This window comes from Lycorma delicatula, chromosome 1, assembly GCF_047948215.1.
Source record: "Lycorma delicatula isolate Av1 chromosome 1, ASM4794821v1, whole genome shotgun sequence".
NCBI classification, from domain to species: domain Eukaryota; kingdom Metazoa; phylum Arthropoda; class Insecta; order Hemiptera; family Fulgoridae; genus Lycorma; species Lycorma delicatula.
Window position 1 is genome coordinate 83916800 of NC_134455.1, and position 22441 is coordinate 83939240.

At 35.9% G+C, this 22441-nt stretch overlaps 1 protein-coding gene across 6 annotated transcripts in view; it reads left to right on the forward strand.

The window, feature by feature from the left end:
• Asph (Aspartyl beta-hydroxylase) overlaps positions 1–7197 on the forward strand; it is a 156717-nt gene extending 149520 nt beyond the window's left edge. For all 6 annotated transcript variants that reach the window (XM_075357279.1, XM_075357235.1, XM_075357252.1 and 3 more), the window contains 2 exons: positions 4717–4939; positions 6857–7197. In XM_075357279.1, coding sequence (XP_075213394.1) covers positions 4717–4939; positions 6857–7007 — 374 coding nt within the window. In that variant the 3' untranslated portion in view covers positions 7008–7197. The remainder of the gene's footprint in view (positions 1–4716; positions 4940–6856) is intronic.
• The last annotated feature ends 15244 nt before the right edge of the window (positions 7198–22441 follow it).

The window sequence follows — 22441 nt, forward strand, 5'->3', positions numbered from 1 at the left end:
ACAGGGTTCAGTCCTCGAGCCGTTGTTGTGGATTATTGCGTACAACGGCCTTCTGCATGTCGAACTGCCAGGAGATTCACAGATGGTTGCGTACGCAGATGATCTGGTCCTGTTGGTAGCGGGGGGAACAGAAGATTCTGTTGAGGAGACCGCAAAAAGGATCAGCACATAGCTGAGGGAAAGAGGTTTAGAGCTCGCACCTCAAAAGACGGTGGTGGTGGCTTTAGTTGGAAAGCGACAGCTGAGGTCAGTGGCAGTGCTGGTTGATGACCATACCATCCGAGAAAGCAGGTGCATAAAATATCTGGGGGTGTGGTTGGTCGATCAGGCTGATTCTCGCTTCATGTGAAGGAGGCTATAGACAAAGCTGGAAAGGCTCTGGCAGACTTGGGAAAGATCCTGATGGCTAGAAAAGGGCCACGAGCAAGCAACAAAAGGCTTCTCCTGTCCGTGGCAAACTCAATACTGCTGCTATATGCAGTTTCAGTCTGGCATGAGGTGTTGGAAGTCAAAAGAAATGTAGGAAGGATGTCCTCTCTTCTGCGGCAGAAATTATAGCAGAAGTCCCACCCAAACACCTTCAGACATTGGAATTGAAACGCATCCATGAGGGAGTATCCAAAGTGGAGGCCAGACGCAGAAGGATAGTGGAATGGCAGGCTGAGTGGGAGACGTCAGACAAAGGCGCATGGACAAGACTCTTGATCCCATGTCTACACCCGTGGCTTCGAAGGGGATTTGGGGACTACTTCCTCACCCAGTTCCTTTCGGGGGATGGTGAGTTTCGGTGTCAATCTATTCTGATTTAGAAAATCCGACGTGCATATACTGCGATAGTGATGATACCCTGGAGTATACATTCTTCAGGTGTAGACGATGGGAAGTAATAAGGCAGCTCTATGCGCTAGGTTAGACCACTCCAGACAACATAATAGATTACATGCTCCGGGGTAGGAGGCAGTGGTCTGAAGTGACCTGAAGCTGGTCTCATAATTGTTGAGAACAAAGGAAAGAGAAACAGAAATATGGAGTGCAGATTAAGACCGAAATTGAAAAAGCCATGGAAATAAAGTCTGCCAGAAGGCGAGAAGCTAACACTTAAGTTAAAATCAGACTAAGATTCATTGTTAGTTTGTAGAATGTATTGTAAATATTTGATGTATTGTAAATTTAATGTAATACGCACACTGTAGTTGAAATATTTTGAATGTCATGGTGAATTACTGGATGGTAATTATTTTGTGGTTGTGACTTTTGATTGAATACTAATATCAGTTGTCATACACACAAAATGTGGAAAAAAAAAATCTGCATCTGATTAAAAAAAAAAAAAAAAAAACAATTACAAGGCATAGAAAATACTGATGCCTGGGCACGAATCATGGCGATATGTAGGGCCCAGAAGGCAGCCTAGTTGCTGAGGACATCCTGGCCCAGTCACTCACAAGAGTGGCTGGGTCGTGGCACTTCTGAGGACGCAATAAGGGCCCTCATGGTGTGAGAGGAAAGCGCGAGGAGAATGGCTATGGGCATGTGCAATACATGCCCTGACCCCATGTAGGTCAGACGCTTCTGGGCAGGGGCATTCCGGCAAGGAGATCAGGATGTCCTAATGATCCAGGCGGGACCCTGATGGGCGGTTCCTGAGAGGACCAAGAGAGGGAGTGGGCAGTCTGCTGCCACAACACTCGGGTCCAGCTAAAGTAATGCCTTCTGGCGGATGCTAGCTGAACCTAGGGTGTTTAACAAGGATAAAATAAATTTTAAAAAATTTAGAATTTGGTGGAGAAGTATTTTGAATTTGAATGACATTCCATGATATTTGATACATGCATGCTAAGAACCTTATAAAGCGCTTGAATGTTATGAAATTTATTAACACACATGACAGAACAGTGATATTGTAAATCAACAGACATGATTCTAATCTATATTACCAACCAAATTCTAAATATATGTCTGCCTAACTAAATAAAAAACAATCTTACTAGCAAAGAGATCAGCTGATCCCACAGTGAGAACATTAGTATCATTCACTGAAGTTGACCGCAAGAGTGAGTGGAAGCATTATGCAATTTTTAAATAAATTGTACATCTTTATAACCTGATAGTTGAAATCATATTTGTGATGTATCAAAGTGTGATATCGTGGAAATTGAAGGTTATGAAATGAAATAAAATGCTAACAGCCATGTTCAGTGAAACACTTCATATCACTGATTTTAAGAACTCTTGAGTACAGTTTACTGCTTGCTTTTGGCATTTCTTAGTGGGTAATGACAGCAGCAGCCAATGCTGCTTAAAATAAATACACTTTTGAAAAATATTTTGTTTTTTATTTGCATCATATTATAAGTTTTTCTTTTTCAATCATTATAGAAATACACAATTAGTTTTGTCAGCAATTAAATGACAACTTTTTTGAGTTCATCACCTCCTAAATATTGCTCTCTAACAGTTCTTTTAGTATAAAAAATAAATTAAAATTTTTGCTGACCATATAAAATGTGCATGGTGTAGGTACTTAAATACTTCCCAGCCAAACTTTTTAAACATTATAGCTATTTCAGCTGAATCATTGTACAACAAAAATAGGGAGCATTGTTTATTCTTTATTGCAAAAAAAGAACTATTTAAATGTTTTGCAGTAAGTTTATGTATTTATTGTTTTTCTACTAAGTATAGAATTAAAATGTAAATTAAAGATATGTGAAAATCACCATTGCCCTTTTAATGTGCTTATAGTTTGCTTAACTTTGTTCAGTTTTGAAGAAGTTACAACATAATGCTGTTCCATTGATTGCTAATATACAATTTTATAACAGATCCATATTTCAACACCAGTAACAATATGATAGAGAAATTCATTGCCCTTTCACTTGTATCAATTAATAATGTCAAGGATTCTTCCGTTTGTTATTTCTTTCATCATAAGTTTTTTGTTCATTCTTGTAAACTCACCTCAGAACTTCAGGTGAGTTCTGAGAACTCAAGGCCAAAATTTTATTTTACCTTTGAAATTCACAGACAACTCCACATAGGATAGACCTTAAAATCTGAGGAAATGAGCCATTAAAATCAATCTGTAATGAATATCCATCGTGACAGATTTTGTTATCAGTTTTTTCTTAAGTTTTTTTTTATTGGAAGGTCATCCAGAATGATGTTCATGAACATTCAATTGTCCTGTCTTGAACATGATGAACTATTTTCTAATGCTTCATACATTCATTCATAACTTCATCACCATACATTGTCCTTATTTGCATATAAATTTTTATTGGATAAACTTTTCTTGCATTAAATATTAGATTGGATTGCTAATTTCACATCTGGCAGGAATTTTTATTTTTTCACGTATTTTTAATGCACAGAAAATTAGTAAAAATACATTTATAGCCATAAGCATTACCTCAGACTGAGCTGATAGAATATGTATTGTAAATGATTACCTTGTTGGTGAGAAGTATATGAGTAAGCTCTATGCACAATTTTTTTTTTTGTATGTTTTGAACTGTATATTAAAACCTTCGTTTTTACATTAATATTTTATATTTATTTCTTTCCTTGTTTTTTATTAAGTAGTATAATGGAAAACATTCCGTATTTTAATGAATTATGCCATTTATTAAGAATACACCATGTAATCATAAAAACACGAAGAATTTTATTTAAAACTAATGCTGTAGTGTTTGAGGGATACAGTAAGAAATAAGAGGCCTGAAACATAATCAAACAAAACATGGATGCTATACCATGATAATGCGCTTGCATATTCAAAACTTCTTGATATATAGCAGAACTAATTATTTGATTTTAATTTCCAAAATTCTTTGTTTCAAAAAATGAAAATCAGCTTGAAAAGCAGCGTTTCTAGAGAGTAGAAGAGATTAAAGAAAATTGCTCTAGATAGGTAGTGTACAATTATTGCCATACATTTTAACTGTTTAGTTAATGAATTGTACAGAATTGCCAGTTGCATAAATAATGAAGTTAACAAAATATTTGTAGGTTAGACTGTGATTTATTTAAATTGGAAAAATCATTTTAATATTTTGGAGTCCGTGCACCATATAAATTCTTACTAGTAAAGTTTTGATACATTGTTTAAAATTTTATGTTAGCTGTTAGGATTCTAATAAAGACAAGACATGTTACTAATCTGATTAATCGTGCAAGACTAAAGAAACAAAAACAATATGTTGGTTAATAATCACATAAAGCATAATAAGAAATTATAGGTTCACAGTACTCTTTATAAAATAAAGAATAGATCATTACTTGATTTTATGTCTGAGCAGAGAGGTTTATTCCATTAAACTCTTACCAGAAAGCACTCCACCTATGAAAAAAAAGTTGGGGCAGTGGAGGACAGTACTTTGAAAATGATAAATCTGATAGGATAATTTTGAAAAGTTTGGTTACTTTTTGGACAAACCTTGTATACTATATATTGTACTGTAATTCTTATTTTTATGATAAAAATTGTTTGTATATTCCTTTTAAACAGAATTTTTAGTTCTACATGTTATAAAAGTGTATTTTAATTTAGAAATAATATGAATTTACTTCTCACTTCAGTAGTAGTTTTTTAAAGTTCAATTCACTGACAGTTTATGGAAAAATCTTGAATAAAAGAGGTACATTTTTACTTAAACATGTTTAGTAGTCATTTACTTTCTCTGCTACATAATATATTGTTGTAAAATGATTCAGGTATGAAGTCTGAAAAGAACTGTCAGCAGACTCCAATTACCTGCAGACTCATTGAATCATTTGCCCCAGCAAGCAGTTGTCGAAGAGGTCAAACAAAGTTTAGCGTTATGGAAGGTGGAACACATGTATGGGCTCACTGTGGACCAACTAATAGTAGGTTACGTGCTCACTTAGGTCTTGTAGTTCCACCTAAAACGTTTATCAGAGTGGCTGAAGAAATAAGGTAATAATTATCTTTTATTTATTCCTTAGATTTATCAGTTTGAAACATTACTAATAAAAAGTCTCTTGTTACTATTCATATTAATATTGTTTCAACTGTATTCTCTTAAGATCTTTTTTAATTCTAACAATCTATAATATACTACTGTATAGAAACAAAGTAACTTCATTCATATATTTTTTTTTCATAAATTTAAAAATAACATTAAAAAGTTAATGATATCCTTTTTCCTTAGTATTCTCGCACAGCCACTATATTGTTTTAAAATTTAAAAATTACATATTTTCTTCTTAGCACAGTAATAATAATAATAGTGCCTTTATTGAATAATCTATGTACAGTACAATAAAAAAAAAAACAAAATAGATTTTCAAAAATAAAGTATAAGTAAATAAGTATGTACAATATTGATCTTAAAACCTTATGAAAGCAAAACTGGACATTTCCCATTGCATTTAGTGCCTATTCTTCTTACATAATTAATTTCCACTTCTGTTAATTTCACATCCATGGTCCTATTACACAAATCCAGCAGTAACTTTTAATTTTCCAGTATTTTTGTATGTTTCTTCAGCAATCTTGTGAAAATTAATTTATTTTCTCTTTGTAGAGCATCTATAATTTTATCTTGTATCAGCAACTTCTGATGAAGTCCATTATTTCCTTTATCCAGATTCTCAGTCGTTTTATTTTGTTCATCTAAAAAAGACAAAGTATTTGTATTTAAGATGTTTATCTTTTTCCTGATGACTCCTCTGTATTCTCTGTAATTTCTTTTTTTAGCTTATCTGGCTGTTCAAATAATTGTTTTAAATCCGCTGCCATATTAATGACAAAAATAAAAACCATCCTCCTTATTATTTACAGTACTTATATTCCTATTCCATCGGTACAATAAAATTATAACATTGATAGTAGTATTATATCATAAGAATTATTCAGAATATTTGATAATTAAATGTAGATTTATAAACAGAATATAAATTTAAAATGATAAACAAATTTACCAGAATGCTTATTCATAGTTGTTCAAACTGCTTACAGTATGTCCAAATTAAGTGCTGTTAAAAAAAAGTCCACTGTATAGTGGTTATTTGGTGGCATTAGAAGTTACAAAAACACACCACTCGAATTTCTTTACACTCTTTTTTGTGTAAATAGGATATCAACTTTTACTAATTTTTTTTTTTTAGTTAATATTGCTCTGATGACAATATTATTCATTATAAATTTTATTAAAAAAGAATTCAATCTACTCCATGTAAGACTTCTTTTATTTACCCCCTTAAAATGAGTTTTAGGAAAAAAATTCAGAAAATTAATAGAATAATACAATTAGTAAAATTCTATACAGCCAGTAGAAATAAAAATAAATGTAATACAACTAACTTGTAAAGTAGACATAACTTTCTCAGAAACTTTGAAATTTCAGATGTGGATTCTTTCCCATCTTGTGGGACAGTAGTTCATTTTGATTTAAATGCTATAGGTGAATGCTAGTAAAAGATTTCAAGGAAACCAGAATCAAAACAAAAATATTTGAAACAGTTTTCATATGAAATAGTTTTTCAGAATTTTTCCTGAGGCTTTTATTCAAGGTAGTAGATTAGATCTGGTTCTTAGAGGAACAAAGGATAGTTTAGCTTACTTTCCGTATATAAAAGCATTAAGAAAAAACACTGCATTCATTTTTCTCTGTTTAAACCTTGCAGAAATTATAGAGCACATCCATCAATAGCAAAAGTATGTTGGCTGTCTAACAGTCTAGAACTTTAGTTTAAAGTATTGAAAAAAAAAGTGGGGATGCTTAAATTATATTTTTCATTATTATTTTTGTAATAATTTTTATTTAGTAAATATTTTGTATAGAATTATTTATTATTTGTTAATGTAATGAAATTTTTTTATCTATTGTAGGTCTTGGCAAGAAGGCAAAGTAATCATATTTGATGATAGTTTCGAACATGAAGTTTGGCATAATGGCACAGAGCAAAGGCTAGTCCTTATTGTCGATGTATGGCATCCAGAATTAACAGAAATTGAAAGACGTACTCTTTCAGCCATTTAAGAAGAAAATTAATAGAATTTAATTATGATCTCAGGTCTTGTCAATAAACAATATAATTATATTCACTTATATATTTATAATAATACCAAACTAACTTATATTAAATTACCAAAATAATCAATAGGTCTATTTTTATTACTATCATAATTTGTAAATTATGTTAAATGTTAATAAATTATATTATTTTAAATAGTCTTGTTCATTTCTTAAATGACTCAAAAAATTCTACAGCTTTATTTTACAATTATTTTCTTGGCTTATATTTTGATATATAGAAGATAAGAGTTAATTCATTCATCTTTATTACACAAGCTCAACTAAATAGCTTCATAGTTTTTTGCTTTTATATCAGACATCTTAATAAATGTTAAAGTTAGTCTAAAGTTAGTCTACAATTCATACTCGTCAATTGTTCTTTGATCCAGCCCTATCGTTAACATTTAAAGATCCTTCCTTTGGTAATTATTGTACTATGTCATAGTAAATGATAAATTTTTCCCTAATCCCAATATTCTCTGTATAATAACTGTAAAAATCAGATTGAGCTGGGTAATTTTTTTATTGTTATACCTCAAACTAAATAATAATTTTTTAATTATTTGCATTCTGAGCCTTGTCACAGGCAGTCTCCTTCAAAATATCATTATGTCAACAAAAATAGGAATTTTCTGTTGTTTTCTTTTTTATTAATTTTTAATCATCTCTATTTGTATTATATATATTTTTTTATAAATATGAAAGACAAATAAACTAATAACTGTATGCAAGGTTTAATATAAGTAGGTAGTTAAGATTTCTATGTATTCAATGCTGGTGCTTATACAGAGTGTCCCATATAAAACACAACCCAACCTTACATTGGTAGGTATTGAAATAATAAAAAGGCACGTGTAAATGTAAATGTAATTTTTATTATTACCATCCATTACCTTACATTTAGAGTAAATGTTGGAAGTGGCCGCCATCTTCTTGAATAGAAGCTTCAATTCTTTTTACAGCGTTTCTTGCAACTTTTTTCAAAGTTTATGTCTTGATATTTAATACAGCTTGTTCAATATTGACTTTCAATTGTTCAAGTGTTCGTGATTTGTTGCTGTAGGCTTTTTCTTTGAGGTAACCCCATAGAAAAAAAATCCACCGCTGTCAAATCTGGAGATCTTGGTGGCCACAAGCCTCGACCGATAACACGATTACCAAAGAATTCCTCAACGAAATCAGAAGTTGAACCTGCGTAGTGCGATGTCGCACCGTCATGTTGTAGCCAGCAGTGTCTGTCTTCCTCTTCCAAGAGTGCAATGAACTGAAATGAAATACCCTGATATCGTTCTGCATTAATGGTGTACTCGAAAAAAATAGGACCAATTATTTTCTTCCGCGATATCGCGCACCACACGCCCAACTTCTACGGGTGTAATTGTTTTTCGTGATAAAGGTGGGGATTTTCAGCACTCCAAATTCTACTGTTTTGGCTGTTTACGTAGCCATCCAAATGAAACCATGCTTCATCTGTGAAAAATAACGAATCTATAACATTAATTCCCTCACGCAGAAATCGACGGAACCATTGACAATATTGTAGCCGTTTTTCTTTGTCAGGCCCAAGAAGTTGATGAACTGTTTGAATGCGATAAGGTCGTAATTGTAATTGTTTGGTCGCCTGATGAACAGTTGATTTAGATAAATTAATTTCAGCAGACAAACATCTGATCGATTTATTTGGCGAGACGAGTAATCGGTCTTTGATTTCAGTGACTGTATCTGTATTCAACACTGACTCAGATCTTTTGTGTTCCTTGTTATTAACAGAACCAGTCTCTCTAAATTTTGCAACTAACCTTAATACTGATGTTTTGTTAGGAGCTGGTTTATCTGGGTACTTATGGCGAAACAAATCTTGCACTGATTTCGTACTGAAGTACGACTCAACAAGAAAACACATTCATCTAGCGAAAACACCATCTTGTCTCTAGCAATATACTGAACGTTATGATTGCATTGTTGTTACTATCGGTAGTGTTCTACTGCATCGCCGTGATGTTCAGATGTTGGACGAGTCCATTTCAGTAACGAGTAGGGGAGTAAGCTTGACTTTTGAAATTTCATGGATGAGTGATTGATGGGTTGCGTTTTATATGGGACACCCTGTATTTTAATCATAAATTTTTTATGAGCTAATTAGCAAACCCTTTTTCTTTTTTTTTTTTGTTAATACTGCAGTCCAATCTAGTCTTGGTCTCTTAATCAATAAAGTTCTAATCCTCTCCCATTCACCATTTCCTTCCAATTTCTCATCTCTACCACCCTTAAATTACCAATCATGTGCAGCCAACATAATGTAAGTCTTTTTCTTCATTCGCCTTCAGAATTCCCTACTGAGCATCCATCTTTATAGCCTTTATCTTTCATAATATGTTTTCCCCACACAACAAAGCCAGGAAATTCTCTTTGACTTTATAAATTTGAAAATATCTCCTTCTTTTAATATAATTTTTTTAAAAATGCTAATTTCAAACTAATATATATATTTTTTTAAATGCTTATTTCAAATTGTACCTCATTCTTCATACCTCACCTTCATTGACAGAATCATATATTTTTCTAATTATCCTCCATTCAAAAATGTTTTAACCATTTATTAAAGCTTCATCACCTCCATAAATTCCAACCAGTTTAATTAAAGATTATAAATTTTATTTTAGTTATATTTGATATTAGCTAGATTTTAACAGTTTAAAATTAATGTAATGTGTCCTGTTGTTTATATTATTTACTTATTTTGCTGAAGATGTGTAATTTGAGTCCGTAGGTATATAAATAGATACTTTTCCATTGTAGTCAGTAATCTGTTACATGAAACATTTCTTATAAAAAGAATAGGTCAACCCCACTCTCCAGTCTTTAAGCATCATTTTTACTTTTCATTAAGAATAATTAATTGATTCAACCACTACGTAAGCCTTTCTCCAACTTTTTTCCAAATTCCTGCACTACCCAGTCCTCACCAGGTGTTTTCTCTTTTTTTTCTGTTTTCTAAATTCTTCTAGTGTGGGGTGTCAGTTTCCTTTTCAGCAATATTTTCTGCAGCGCTCCCACCTTCTATCAGTCTCATTAATGTCTTCTCAAACACTTTCTTCCTAATATTCTATCCATCTGTTCATAATCTCATTTCTTAGACAAAATATTAACTATTTTATCTTAACATATGTTTGTTAGTTTTTGGATGATAGTTAGTATTCATTATTTTTATTCGATGATAAAACTAGTTTATTTCATTTTATCGATGAAAATACTTAATTGTATCCAAATTCCCCTGTATGTACTCTCTCTTTCTTCTTTCCTTCAACTTTCATTATATTGCTCGACACTGCCTAGTTCTTAAATTAAAAACTTCTAATAGCTTAAAATCATGCTAAAAAACATCTCGTATTCCGTAGGGAAAGACATTTGCCTTGTGACAATCCCAGACGCCATACCACCCCCTCCATTCTTAGCCCTGATGGGCTTTACTGGAGATCATCTTTTAGACTCTCTAAACTTGATATCATAACACAGTCATCAGTTTGGTCTTTGTCGGGATGCCACTGATGCAGATGCCTTGACAGACATTTCTATCAGTGTCAACCTATTATTGCTGTTGTATGGCCTCTTCTAACCACGACCACCTATAGTAACTTACAACCCTCAATTATCAAATTAACCAATTCGCCAAAGCTTTATCCCGCACCTTCCTCTAATACCAAAGGTTTTACACAAAAACTCTTCCTATATGTAACTTCAACTAGACTATGCACCCAGATCATTACTTGAGTATTTAAATACCAAAAATACTATTGTCATACCAACAGAACAAGTATTGATCACAACAATGACAATTTTGTCCTACAATTCAATTTACTCAAGTCCTCTTGATTTACTTAAAAAACAAGAAACAGATTCTCAAATTTAATAAGCCTCTAATGAAAACATATCCTATCTCTCTCTGCTGTGGTCTGCTTTTAGGAACAATGTTAATGCCTACACCCTCCCATATTGTAGCTCCATCACAGATCAAAACTAGTGAAAACCATTCATAAACATCTTAATGCTACTCTAAGCAACAAAGGATTGAAATCCATAATAGTACAGCTTTGGTGGTTTATGTGTTAATAAAAAAGAAGACAAAAACAAAAAGGTATAAAATAGGTTTGAAATTTACTGGTTCTTCTACATGCAAGTCTATGAAACCAACATATTTTTTAAACTTATTCTTGAATTACCCAATGTTATTCAGTTAACCCATCAGTGCAGGATGAATAAATTACATACATTGCAACTTATTTTCATATTTGTAGTATGATGGATAGAAAATTTAATTGTGTATGCTTTCTTTTTCTTACTGCTCACAATGGTTGGTTTTTAAATGTATTATCCACAAATAGGAGGATTCAAAATAATAATAATAATAGAATAATTCAGTCATAAAAACTGCTTAAATTCAAAGTAATAATAAAATTATATTGGAGGCTTCTTATAGGGAGTGATCAGAAAGTTCTTCCAAGCCGTTCATAATGTATTCTACTCATGAAAATAATGGAAACAGTTCATACCAATATATGTCCTAATATGCTTTGTGAGTTACAGCTAGTGAAAAATTCTTTCACTTTCTTTTTCTCTTGTTTTGTGCTACCCAAGTGAAATGAAGTTGTACTGAAATTTTTAAGACATTAAGGGGCAGAATTAGTGATTTTGTGTGTTTTTTTATCTGAAAAATTGAATAAAATAGATCCCAGAAACATATCAGCAGTAACTTTTGAGAGATCTGGGTGAAAATCAATAAATTGGGATAAAAAAGCTGTTTTTTATTTTTGACGTACATTAACATTGTTAAATGAATAATAAACACATAAAGATTTTAAACAAAACTTGTAAAGAATTTAATTCTGAACAAAATGGTTTAAGATAAGTTGAATAAAACCAAAAAAGTTAGAAAACTCTTTGAATATTATTTAGAAACTTGTTACTACATTTGTTAAAAAAGTACTTAATGTAGACAAAAACCAAATTCTTTTCTGGTGATATGAAAATTTTGTAAAACAAGATTTACTGTTAAAAATTGATGTTAGAAAATTTAAAGAAAACTGTAAATTAACAATTGTAAAATAAAAATAGTTGAATGAAAATGGCTTAGATAACTTTTTTATTAATGACAAAAGTACAATAAATTATTTGAAAAGTTGGCAGTAAAATAACAATAGTGATCAACAATGCGCAATACTATATTAGTGTTTAAATCATTCATTATATTAGTGTTTTAAATCTAAGGTATATTAAGTATATCGGGTACTCTCAACTGTGTTGTCATTAGCAAAGTTTTTCTGTCAGTTTTAATTTGAACGTCATCAATTTGCCATTGAAGTAATGCTGTAGTTATTTATAATAAAGGATTACACTGATATGGTATACAATTTGTATATAGTGCAATAGACTATGAAGTATGTTTTCCAAATCACAGTATTCCAGATCCCAAAACAATTAGCATGACTTTTTGCAATCTTTGAGAAACACATTCACTATCTAGTATTCGTATCAGATACAAATGATATGTCCAACATAATGCTGTTATTAATAAAAATATTATCAACACAGTTCAGTACAGGCCAGGCAGTGATACACAACGTCTTTCTAAGCAGATCAGAGTTTCACATTTGATGATTTGGAAGACATTTAAACAAGTTTTATCCTTATCATAAACAGCCAGTTTCACATACTCAGGAGACAGTCCACTGCACCCGAAGTTCTGGAACTGGTGGAATAAAAATCTACAACTCTGCTAGTATGTTTTATTTACTGATGAAACAAATTTCAGTCGAGATGGCATCAACAACTTTTAAGCAATGAGCATACATGGGAAGAAGTAAATGCTCATGAAACAATGGAAGGCAATTTTAGCTTCAGTGTGTGATGTAGCCTTCTTCACAATCAGCTCTTTGGACCATTCATATTACCCGGCCGCTTAAACGCTGAGGTCTATTTGCACTTTCTTCAAGAAGAATTGTAGCAGTTGCTTGAAGATGTTGTTTTAGTGCTGAGATGCTAAGGGGTATACTTCCAGCACAATGGCGCGCCTACCCATTTTTCTTGTGCTGTTTACACTCACTTAGATCATTTCTCTGAGAAATGGATCGGTTGTGGATGGAGGAAAAATATTGTACACAAAACAGAAATACATTCTCAGGAGGAATTAATTGTCTGCATTATGGATGCAGCTGAACAACTTAAGGACAGCCCTGAAAAAGAACAATAGGGCACAGTACAGAAGCATTCCAAGAAGTATATTGAAAATGGCAGGCTTATTTTTTAACATTTATTATAAACTGATATGTATAATGTACTTTAGTCTAATGTACTTCATGTATATGTTTCTAAATAGAATTCAAATTTTTCTAACTTTTCTATGGTTTATGATATTTATCTTACACCATTTTGTTCAGAATTAAATTTTCTACAAGTTTAGTTTAAAAATTTTATATGTTTATTATCCATTTAACAAAGTTATTGTAAGTCAAACAGGACAGGATTTTTACCCCAATTTATTGGTTTTCATCTCAGGTATCTCAAAAACTACTCCAGATACTGTTCTGATACCTACTTTATTCAATATTTCAGGTAAAAAACCATAATAAATCGCTAATTCTGCCCCTTAATTAACATCCTAAAAATTTCAGTATAGCCTCATTTCACCAGGGAAGCTGAAATCCCAGCAAAATCTTTCACTAGCTGTAACTAGCAAATGAGGCATTTTAGTATATATGTATAATATTAACTTTTTCCACTATTTTCATGAGTAGAATAGGTTATGAAAGTCCCAGGAAAACTTCATGAAACACTCTTTATAATCAATACAATTAATAAATTTATTTAATGTATAACTAAGGGAGTATAATCTTAAGAAGAATTTCTAAAATAAAATGGTTGTGACAATATAAGCATTGGTGAAATTAAAACGAATTGTTCAATCAAATATCATTTCTTCAGACAAATGGAGAATCTGTATGACGGAGCACTGAATTTTTAATAAATAAAAGAAATTAGTTTAGAAATAATTGTGGTTGTCAATAGAAATGAAAATAAGAAGTAGATTTAAAAATTAATATTTACAAATTTAAAACTGTTGTATATCAAATCTAAAAGTTGTGTTTTTAACACTAATTTTGTTTACAGTAATTTTCTCAAAACTTATTAGAGATAGTTCTGGGGTTTGTTTTATTCTACTATCGAGGTCATAAACCATATGAGACCATTAAATTAACATCTTAATTTAAGTCCCAATTTCAAAATTTCAATGTGACTTCATTTTATTGTTTGAGCAAAAATCAGGGAAGAATTTTTTTGCAAACTATAACCCTAAAACAAAATGTTTCGATATCCATGTTTATGTAAACTTTTTGACTGATTTAATCTTTTTCCCGTGTGATAACAGCACTGTTTATAATTTATATTAATTAGTATAATGAGTCATGTTAGTTGCGTAGTTCAAATTTGGCAGCTGAATAATTAGAACCTATTTTATTACAAGTGGCGATTTAATTTGTTTGATAATATTATTAAACAAAGGATGCATTAAAAAGGTTGAAATAAAGTGTAGTGAAGTAGTGAAAATGTTTATGCCAACACCAAGGGTTTATGATTGATGCAATTGGTTTCAAGAAGGCCTTGATGACGTTGAAGATGACAAAAGGGTTGATCATCCCAACATATCAACAAACCAATAAAAATATTGACAAAATAATGAACATTATGTCCAATCATTGAATCACTATCAGAGAAGTTACTGAAGAAATGTTTGTGTGAAACAATTTTGATATACATTTTTAATACAAAATGAGTAGCAACAGAATTTTAATCCAGAACTGTTGAATTTTCAACAAAAGCAATATCACAAAATAATTGTTAGCTGACTTCACTGATAATTCAGAATTACTCAAATGTGTCATGACAAGTGGTGAAACTTGGATGTATGGATACATATTAAAACAAAGCCGATGGAAGCTTTATGAAGAACCAAGATTGAAAAACATGCTAAGTTTGATGAAATGTTAAGGTTCACTTTATTGTTTTTTTTTTCTTTATTATAATGGTATCATCAATTATAAATTCTTGCCACAAGATTGTACAGTCAATTAACAACATTACTTAGCAGTTTTACGCTGTTTATGTGAGATAATACAAAGAAAATTAACAAAATGTCGGCAAACAATTCTTGGATTTTGCACTACAATAATGCTTCAGCTCACATTTCATTATTAATTTGTGATTATTTAGCCAAAATAACAAAATACTGATGCCACAGCCCTCCATATTCTTTAGTGGTTGGCACTTCACAACTCTTTTCTTGTTCTCAATGTTTGAAAGGACAACAATTTGTAATGATAGATGAAATTAAGGAAAAATTGAAGTGAATTTAAGGCTATACCAAAGAATACTGTCCAAAAATGTTTTGAGGATTGCAACCAATGCTGCCATAAGTGTGCTGTCTCCGGAGGATTACTTTTAAGGTTAAAATAGAAACTCATTTTTTTTTTATTACACATCGCATATTAAGACATATGTCTTGTCTTTTTTTTTGAGCCATCAATCATTTGATGCCTTAAATAACAAAACTCTTTTCTAATGTATAATATTAAACTGTTATTATTTAATAATTTATTATCCTCCTTTTGGTTAAATTTTGTTACCTTTGCTTTAATCATTTATTTTGTTTGAACTAAATTTCTCTCCTAACAATAAATCTACTACATTCAGAATTTTTTCTAACAAATTTTTTATTTCTGCAAAAGAATGGAGTATTGGCATACACGTGATTCCAAATTGGTAATCTCTTAGTTCATATAAAGTAGGTCGTATAAAAGTTCATATAAAAATAGGTCGTCAGAAAACAGTTTGTTAGTAAGTATTGGCTCAAAAATCATTTAGTCCTGCTTTCTGCTCTCTCTGTGCAGAAACTGAACCGTACTAAAATTCTTGGAGTACAAATTGAGGGGTAAATTTAATGCTTTCTTTTGGTTTTTGATCTACATAAATTTGAGAATTTCAACTTTAATAAAAAAACAAAACTTACAAACTGGATTGGAAAAGTGATATGATTTTGAACAGAACAATTTGCACACAAATTACAAATTATAAAAATAAATTTGAAAGACATCCTTCTAAAACCAATTAAAAATTTTTATTTTTTCATAGATTGGCAATAACAGCTAATCAACAATTAAGTTTAGTATCAAGCATTTCAATATTCACTTGAGCAGTGTTTGTACAGTTATTGTTTGGTCAGTCATTCACAATGGCTGATAACCACAAATTTGTTTTCATTTGAAGTGTTGACAGACATGCTAATTTCTGGTAAAATAAATATAAATGCTGAGCATGAATACTAATACTTTGGTGTTCTTGAGTGCATCCAGAGTGCTGTAAGCCTGAATCTATTTTTGGTGATTTTAGAGCTGTTGGTTGTGTGTGTACCCTCCAGCAGTGTTGGGCTTTCTTGGATGTAGACTGCGATTACAGTTGCCACAATTTGAGTTTAGACTTGTCCTATCTAATTTTTGCAGAAGTAAAAAGGTGCTATTTATTCGACATGTACCCGCCTCATTGCAGCTGAAAGGTGGCAACACCTGGTTGTTAGTCCCCTTGACAAGCAAGGGAATACTCCCTAGTCCTGCTTGCATTCTTTTTAGAACGGAAGCTGAGGGTTGTAATCCATGGTTATTTTATAACCGATCCAGAAGCTACAAAGAGTGACGGGAATATAGAAGGTCCCCAACAATTCGTGGCTCACTGCAGACAGTAGTCATATTCGTGGGCCTGCCCAGAGTATTTTTGTAGGAGAAAGACAGCAAGCAATGTTGATGCAGAGTAGTGAGGCTAGGGTATCTCTGGCCATGATTGAAGAGGCTATGTTAGTTAAGTTTGGGTGGAAGAGGACGGCAGAACTTTCCCCCTTTCCTCCTCAGAGTTACACGACAAGTTCTCCGAGATGGATGTAGGGACATCTACCCAAGTAGAAAGCGGTGACCCATTGATCAAAGAGTTTTGTGCAGCAAAGGGTAGATCTGGTACCCAGATTCTTCTAGCGACTCAGCAAAGTTAAGACAACCTTCAGAACTTCATATAAAGCCTCCACAGCATCAGTGCAGGGGCGAGGAGCAGGATTTTGCCTAGGCTTAGTCATGTTAAGGGAGTTCTTTCTGCTTTGGCGGAAGGTTTCAAGAAGTTGGCCTCCCGACCCAAGGAGGTCGAAGTGGTTCAGGCACCAAAAGTTACTGTTCCTGCACAGCCGAGGCATTATGCCAAAATTGTGCAGGGTAAACATGAGGTTGGCCATGCTCTCGCTGCAGCTCGAGGTTCTATTTATGAACAAGGTTGAGGAGTCTACTAAAACTAGTAGGCAACTCAAGCAGGACTTCACGGTTGCCCTTCATGGCAAGTGGAAGAGCCTCAAGATTAGGGAAATCAAAGAGACCAGCAAGGGTCTAGTAGTGGTTACCAATGACAAGGAGACAGTCCAAGTCTTCTGAGGTGAAGAAGCTTAAGGTCAAGGTGGACCCGAAGCAAAAGCATAGGCCCCGAGTCATTGTCTATGACATTGACCGGCGGCTATCTGATGAGGATGTTCTGTCTCTTATTAGGGAGCAGAACACTGAGTTGGATGAGGCTGCATTCAAGAAAGAGTGTAGGCTACTCTTCAAAACTGGGAAGCAGAATGCCCAAAAGTTTTTTTTTGAACTTGGTGCTGGTCTCTTCAAAAATTGCATTTAATCGATCCAGCAGTAGCGAAGAGGTGCATAATGTGACAGGAGAATATCAAGGTCTCCGGCTGCCCGTCTCGCTGCGGGCAGTTGTCACGTTTGTGGGCTTGACCAATTTATTTTAGTAGGAAGAAGACAGCGAGAATCTTGTTAGGACAGGTTAGCGTGTTATGCGGTAGGGGAACTTCGGACATGCCCTTGTTTCAGGAGGTGCATAAGTCCAGGCAGAAGAGGAAGCCTGAGCCGTGCCGTCGACGAACTCTTCTGATGACGAGGTAAGCGACGCGATGGATACGGGGGCACCCACCCAGGTGCGGTCCTCCCCAGTAGTTGAGGCATTTAAGAAAGCAAAGGGTAGACCCGGCAGTTCTGCCCCGCTGGCTAAAGTAGTCCAGGAGGATCTGGACTACTAGTTAGAGTTCATTATGCTTCCCGGCTGAGTCAGTGCAGGAGCGAGGAAGACCATTCTTCCCCGCCTTGCTAAGATTAGGAAAGCTTTTGTGGCGATGAGTGAGGGCTTTGAAGCTTTGGCCTCCAAGCCCAAGGAAGTTAAAGTGTTTCCCAAGGTGGTTCAAGCCCCAGCGCAGCTGGGGCTTGAACCACCTTGGGAACCTGGGAACAAATCAACTAAGCTGATTTGCTGAAGACCAAGCGTGAGGCCAGCAAGGCGGCTAAGAAGCCGGAGGTCCTATTCGTCAACAAGGCGGAGGGCTCGAAGACCACGAGCCAAGACCTTAAGCGTGATTTCCAGGCAGCCCTTCGTGGTGACCGGAATCAGCTGAAGATTAAGGAGACCAGCAAAGGGCTGGTAGTTGTGGTAGAAAATAAGGAGAGGGTCCAAATCATCAAGGACTCTCCAGCGGTCAAGAAGCTTGAGGCCAAGGTAGATCCCAATTGGTTGAGAAGGCCCCGTGTCATAGTTTATGACATAGAGCGGAGTCTCTTCGATGACGAGGTTCTGCCTCTCATCCGAGAGCAGAACACTGATTTGGACGAGGCCTCGTTCAAGGGGCAGTGTAGGCTCATCTTCAAGAGTGGCAAACGTGATGCCCCACGGTATCACGATGTGTTCGAGTTAGGGGCTGGTCTCCATCAGAAGTTCGTGTCGGAGGGACGAATCTTAGTTGATTTTGCATCCTGTCGCGTCAAGGAATACCTTGACGTGCAGTGCAGTACGGCAAATCTGCCGTACTGTGCAGCAAGTCAATAAAAGTCATCTTCATACGGCAGGCCTGTGACAAGCATCACGTCGTTGTTAAGCTCGCCGTGAATGGTTTGGACCTAGTGGTAGTCAGTTCGTATTTTCAGTACAGAGATCCCACTGAACAGCATTTGGAACGATGGGATAGAATTGTTAGGCTGGTAGCGGGATTATTTATTTTTTTAATTAATTTTGGATTTAATAGTAATTTTTTGAATTTTGCTCTTAATTATGTACATATCACCCGTCACTCTCATAAATTGAGATAAGTCGTAACTATTCTTATAGGAGTTGATGCGAATGCCAAATCGCTTCTTTGGCACGGTGGGATCACGGATGATGGTGGCGAGTTAATAGAAGGTTTCATCGCGCAGCATCAGTTTGATATTTTTAATGCAGCCGGTGAGTTGACTACCTTTGCCGGTGCAGTTGGTTTGCGGAGTGTCCTCCATGGTACCAACATCGATGTTACCATTGGTAAGGATATTCCCGGTAGGATTCGAAATTGGTCGGTAGTCGGCTAATAGTTTTTGATTGGGTAGGTGGGCTGCGCGATGTCTTTAGAGCGGACGTTCCTGTTCAGCAGGGGCGCTTTCTGCACAGGCGGGCGGATTGGCCTAAGTTTTCAAACATTCTTGCGGTTTTTACTCGCAGCCTGGACGAGGTCCCATTAGATGACCTGACAGAGAATTTCTCTTCTGCGGTAGTTGAAGCTGCTGAACATTCTATCCCTTGGAGAACGGGTCGAGAGAGAGTAGCTGGATGGTGGACTCGGGAATTGACTGCGATGAAGCGGACTGTGAACCGGCTCAGGAGAGCCGCACAGCGTGCGGGTGATTCTGATCGGCGTGTAGTCTTGATTGCGGATTGTCGCCGGAAAAGAACCGAGTATTTTCATAAGATTAGGTCTTCTAAACGAGATTCCTGGCGCTCTTTTGTTCAAGAGCAGGGAAATAAGGACCGTGAGGTGTTGTTTATCGAGTTCTTGGTCATAAGCGGAAAAAGGACATTCTTCTGTCGACTCTCTCGACAAGATTGTGTTGTTATAGATAAAGATCGCGTCCTCACTCATCTGATGGTCGATCTACTTCAGATGATACCGAGGTTGGTGAGACGTTGTATCATCGACGCGTCCGAAAGGAAGTTGTAGGTCTTCGCTCTCAGATTGGGACTTCAGAAATTACTGAGGCGGAAGTCCGCCAAGTAATTTTTAGTCTGGCTAGGAATAAAGCCCCCGAATATGATGGTATCACGGTGGAACTCCTTGTTCCCACTCTGCCTATGATTCTTGGTCCATTGACTAGGGTTTTTAATAGGTTGTTGTTCGCTGGGCAATTCCCAGCATGTTGGAAACGTGGTATTTTGAAATTGCTCTTCAAGGGTGGCGACAAGGATCCCAGTGTCAGTTCCTCTTAAGTGTCGCACTCTGACGCTCTTGCCTGTAGTAGGTAAGGTTTTCAAGAAAGTTTTATTACCTCCGCATTAACAGCAGGCTAACTTCTAATCACATACTGTTGGACGACCAGTATGGTTTCCGCCCTGGCAAGGGCACAGAGGACCCGCTTCTTAGGGTTATGGATTTGGCTTCAGCCAGCAAGGGCAAGTATGTACTCGGTGTCTTTTTGGATATATCCGGGGCTTTAAATAACTTGTGGTGGCTCTGCCTTGTTTCAATTGCAGCAGCGTGGTTGCACGCTAAATGAGATCAGAACTCTCTCGAATTATTTCAGCAACAGAACTGTTGTCCTCCGTGACGGCAGTTCGGAAGTAGAAAAGAGTCTGTCTAAAGGTTGTCCACAGGGCAGTGTTCTAGGTCCACTCGTCTGGGTCGATGAGTTCGATTCTCTCATGCGATTGCGGATGCCAGTGGCTGTCGCATCGTGGCTTATGCCGACGATGGGCTGCTGCTGGTCGAGGGTATTTCGCGTGCTGAGATCGAGCTCAGAGCGACGCAGGCATGTAAGGTGCTAAGGTTATGGAGTCTTCAGCATAAGATGGTTTTCAGTGCGAAGATAACCACTATGATTTTTTTGAAACGTCGTCTGACTGCAATCCGTCATCCGCGGGTTGTGATGGCCTTCCGATTAGGTATGTTAGCGTTCAGAAATATCTGGGTGTTATCCTTGATGAGAAACTTCTCTTCAAGGAGCACCTCCAGTTTGTAGCGAAGAAGGCCATCGATGCTTTCTTCGGTGTCCGTAGATTCATTCATCCCGATTGGGGGTTGAACTTTCATACCATGCGCATTCTTTTTAAAGGTGTCTGTGAGGCCACAATGTTGTGCGCCGCGCCTGTTTGGGCTCATCGTTTACAATTCCAATGTTATAGTGACATTCTTTTGCGAGCCCAGCATCTTCTCTTGTTAGCTGTTGTCGGCGGCTACAGGACTCTCGCGAGAGGCAGTAACTGTGATTGCTGGCATAAAACCCCTGAACATTTCGGCTACAGAACGTACCCAGCGGTATATTTCTAAGAAGGGTGGCCTTCTTACGTCAGGGCGTATGCGGGAAATTGAAGACCAAGGTTTTGATTCTTGGCAAGCTAGGTGGAACGATTCTTCTACTGGACGTTATAGGCATGGTATTTTTCCCAATGTTAGAGAGTTGCGAGCGATTAGCTGGGTTTCCCCCAATCGGCACATTACTCAATTTCTTTCGGTACATGGTGCTCTTAGGGATAGTTTGCTAGGTTTAGGTTGGTTGTCTCCGGCTTGTGTCCGGACTGTAGGGTCAATGATACTGTGGACCATGCCCTGTATGTTTGACCCGGTACGAAGCTGAGCGTACCAGAGTTGTTAGGGAACTTGAGAGAGTTAACTCCTTCTTTGATCTGCGGGTCAACTGGAGAACTCGCAGAGACTGGGTAATCGTTGCTGGTTTCCTTCGCTTCCTCGCCCTGCGTAGGACGGCCGAAGGGATCTAGTAAATAGTAGAGTAGGAACCTGGGTGGCTAGAGTCCGCCTGGACAGTTGATTGGCCGACGGTAAGCGCCGTGGCAGCAAGCCACGGTTAGTCAGATAAAAGGTGTCAATAGTTAATTGTTAAGCTATCGGCGGAACAGCGACTGCACTGCCGATGGACATGGGATGCCATGCAGCCGTGAGGTGTAGCGGCATCTCGACAGCGGTTTATTATGGTGAATGTCACGCGGGACTCTGCGATGGCGTTGAGTGGGAGTAGGCGATCAATCCGCCTCTCCCTGGTAGACCAGACCGGAGTCCGTAATTAACCTAAGTAAAGGGATTATTTAAAGCGTAAGCTGAGTTCACTAAGAGAACTAGGACTAAATTTCGTTGTTGCGATCAACATGTTTGGTGGTATGTTGTGTTATTTTGCCTCGAATTACGAGACATTCACGAAATTGGATCATAACAAGTAGAAATAGGCGCGGGGTTCGCGCTTCCTTGAGCTCGGTTTGCTAGTTCAGAGGGAGACGATGTAGGACATTTA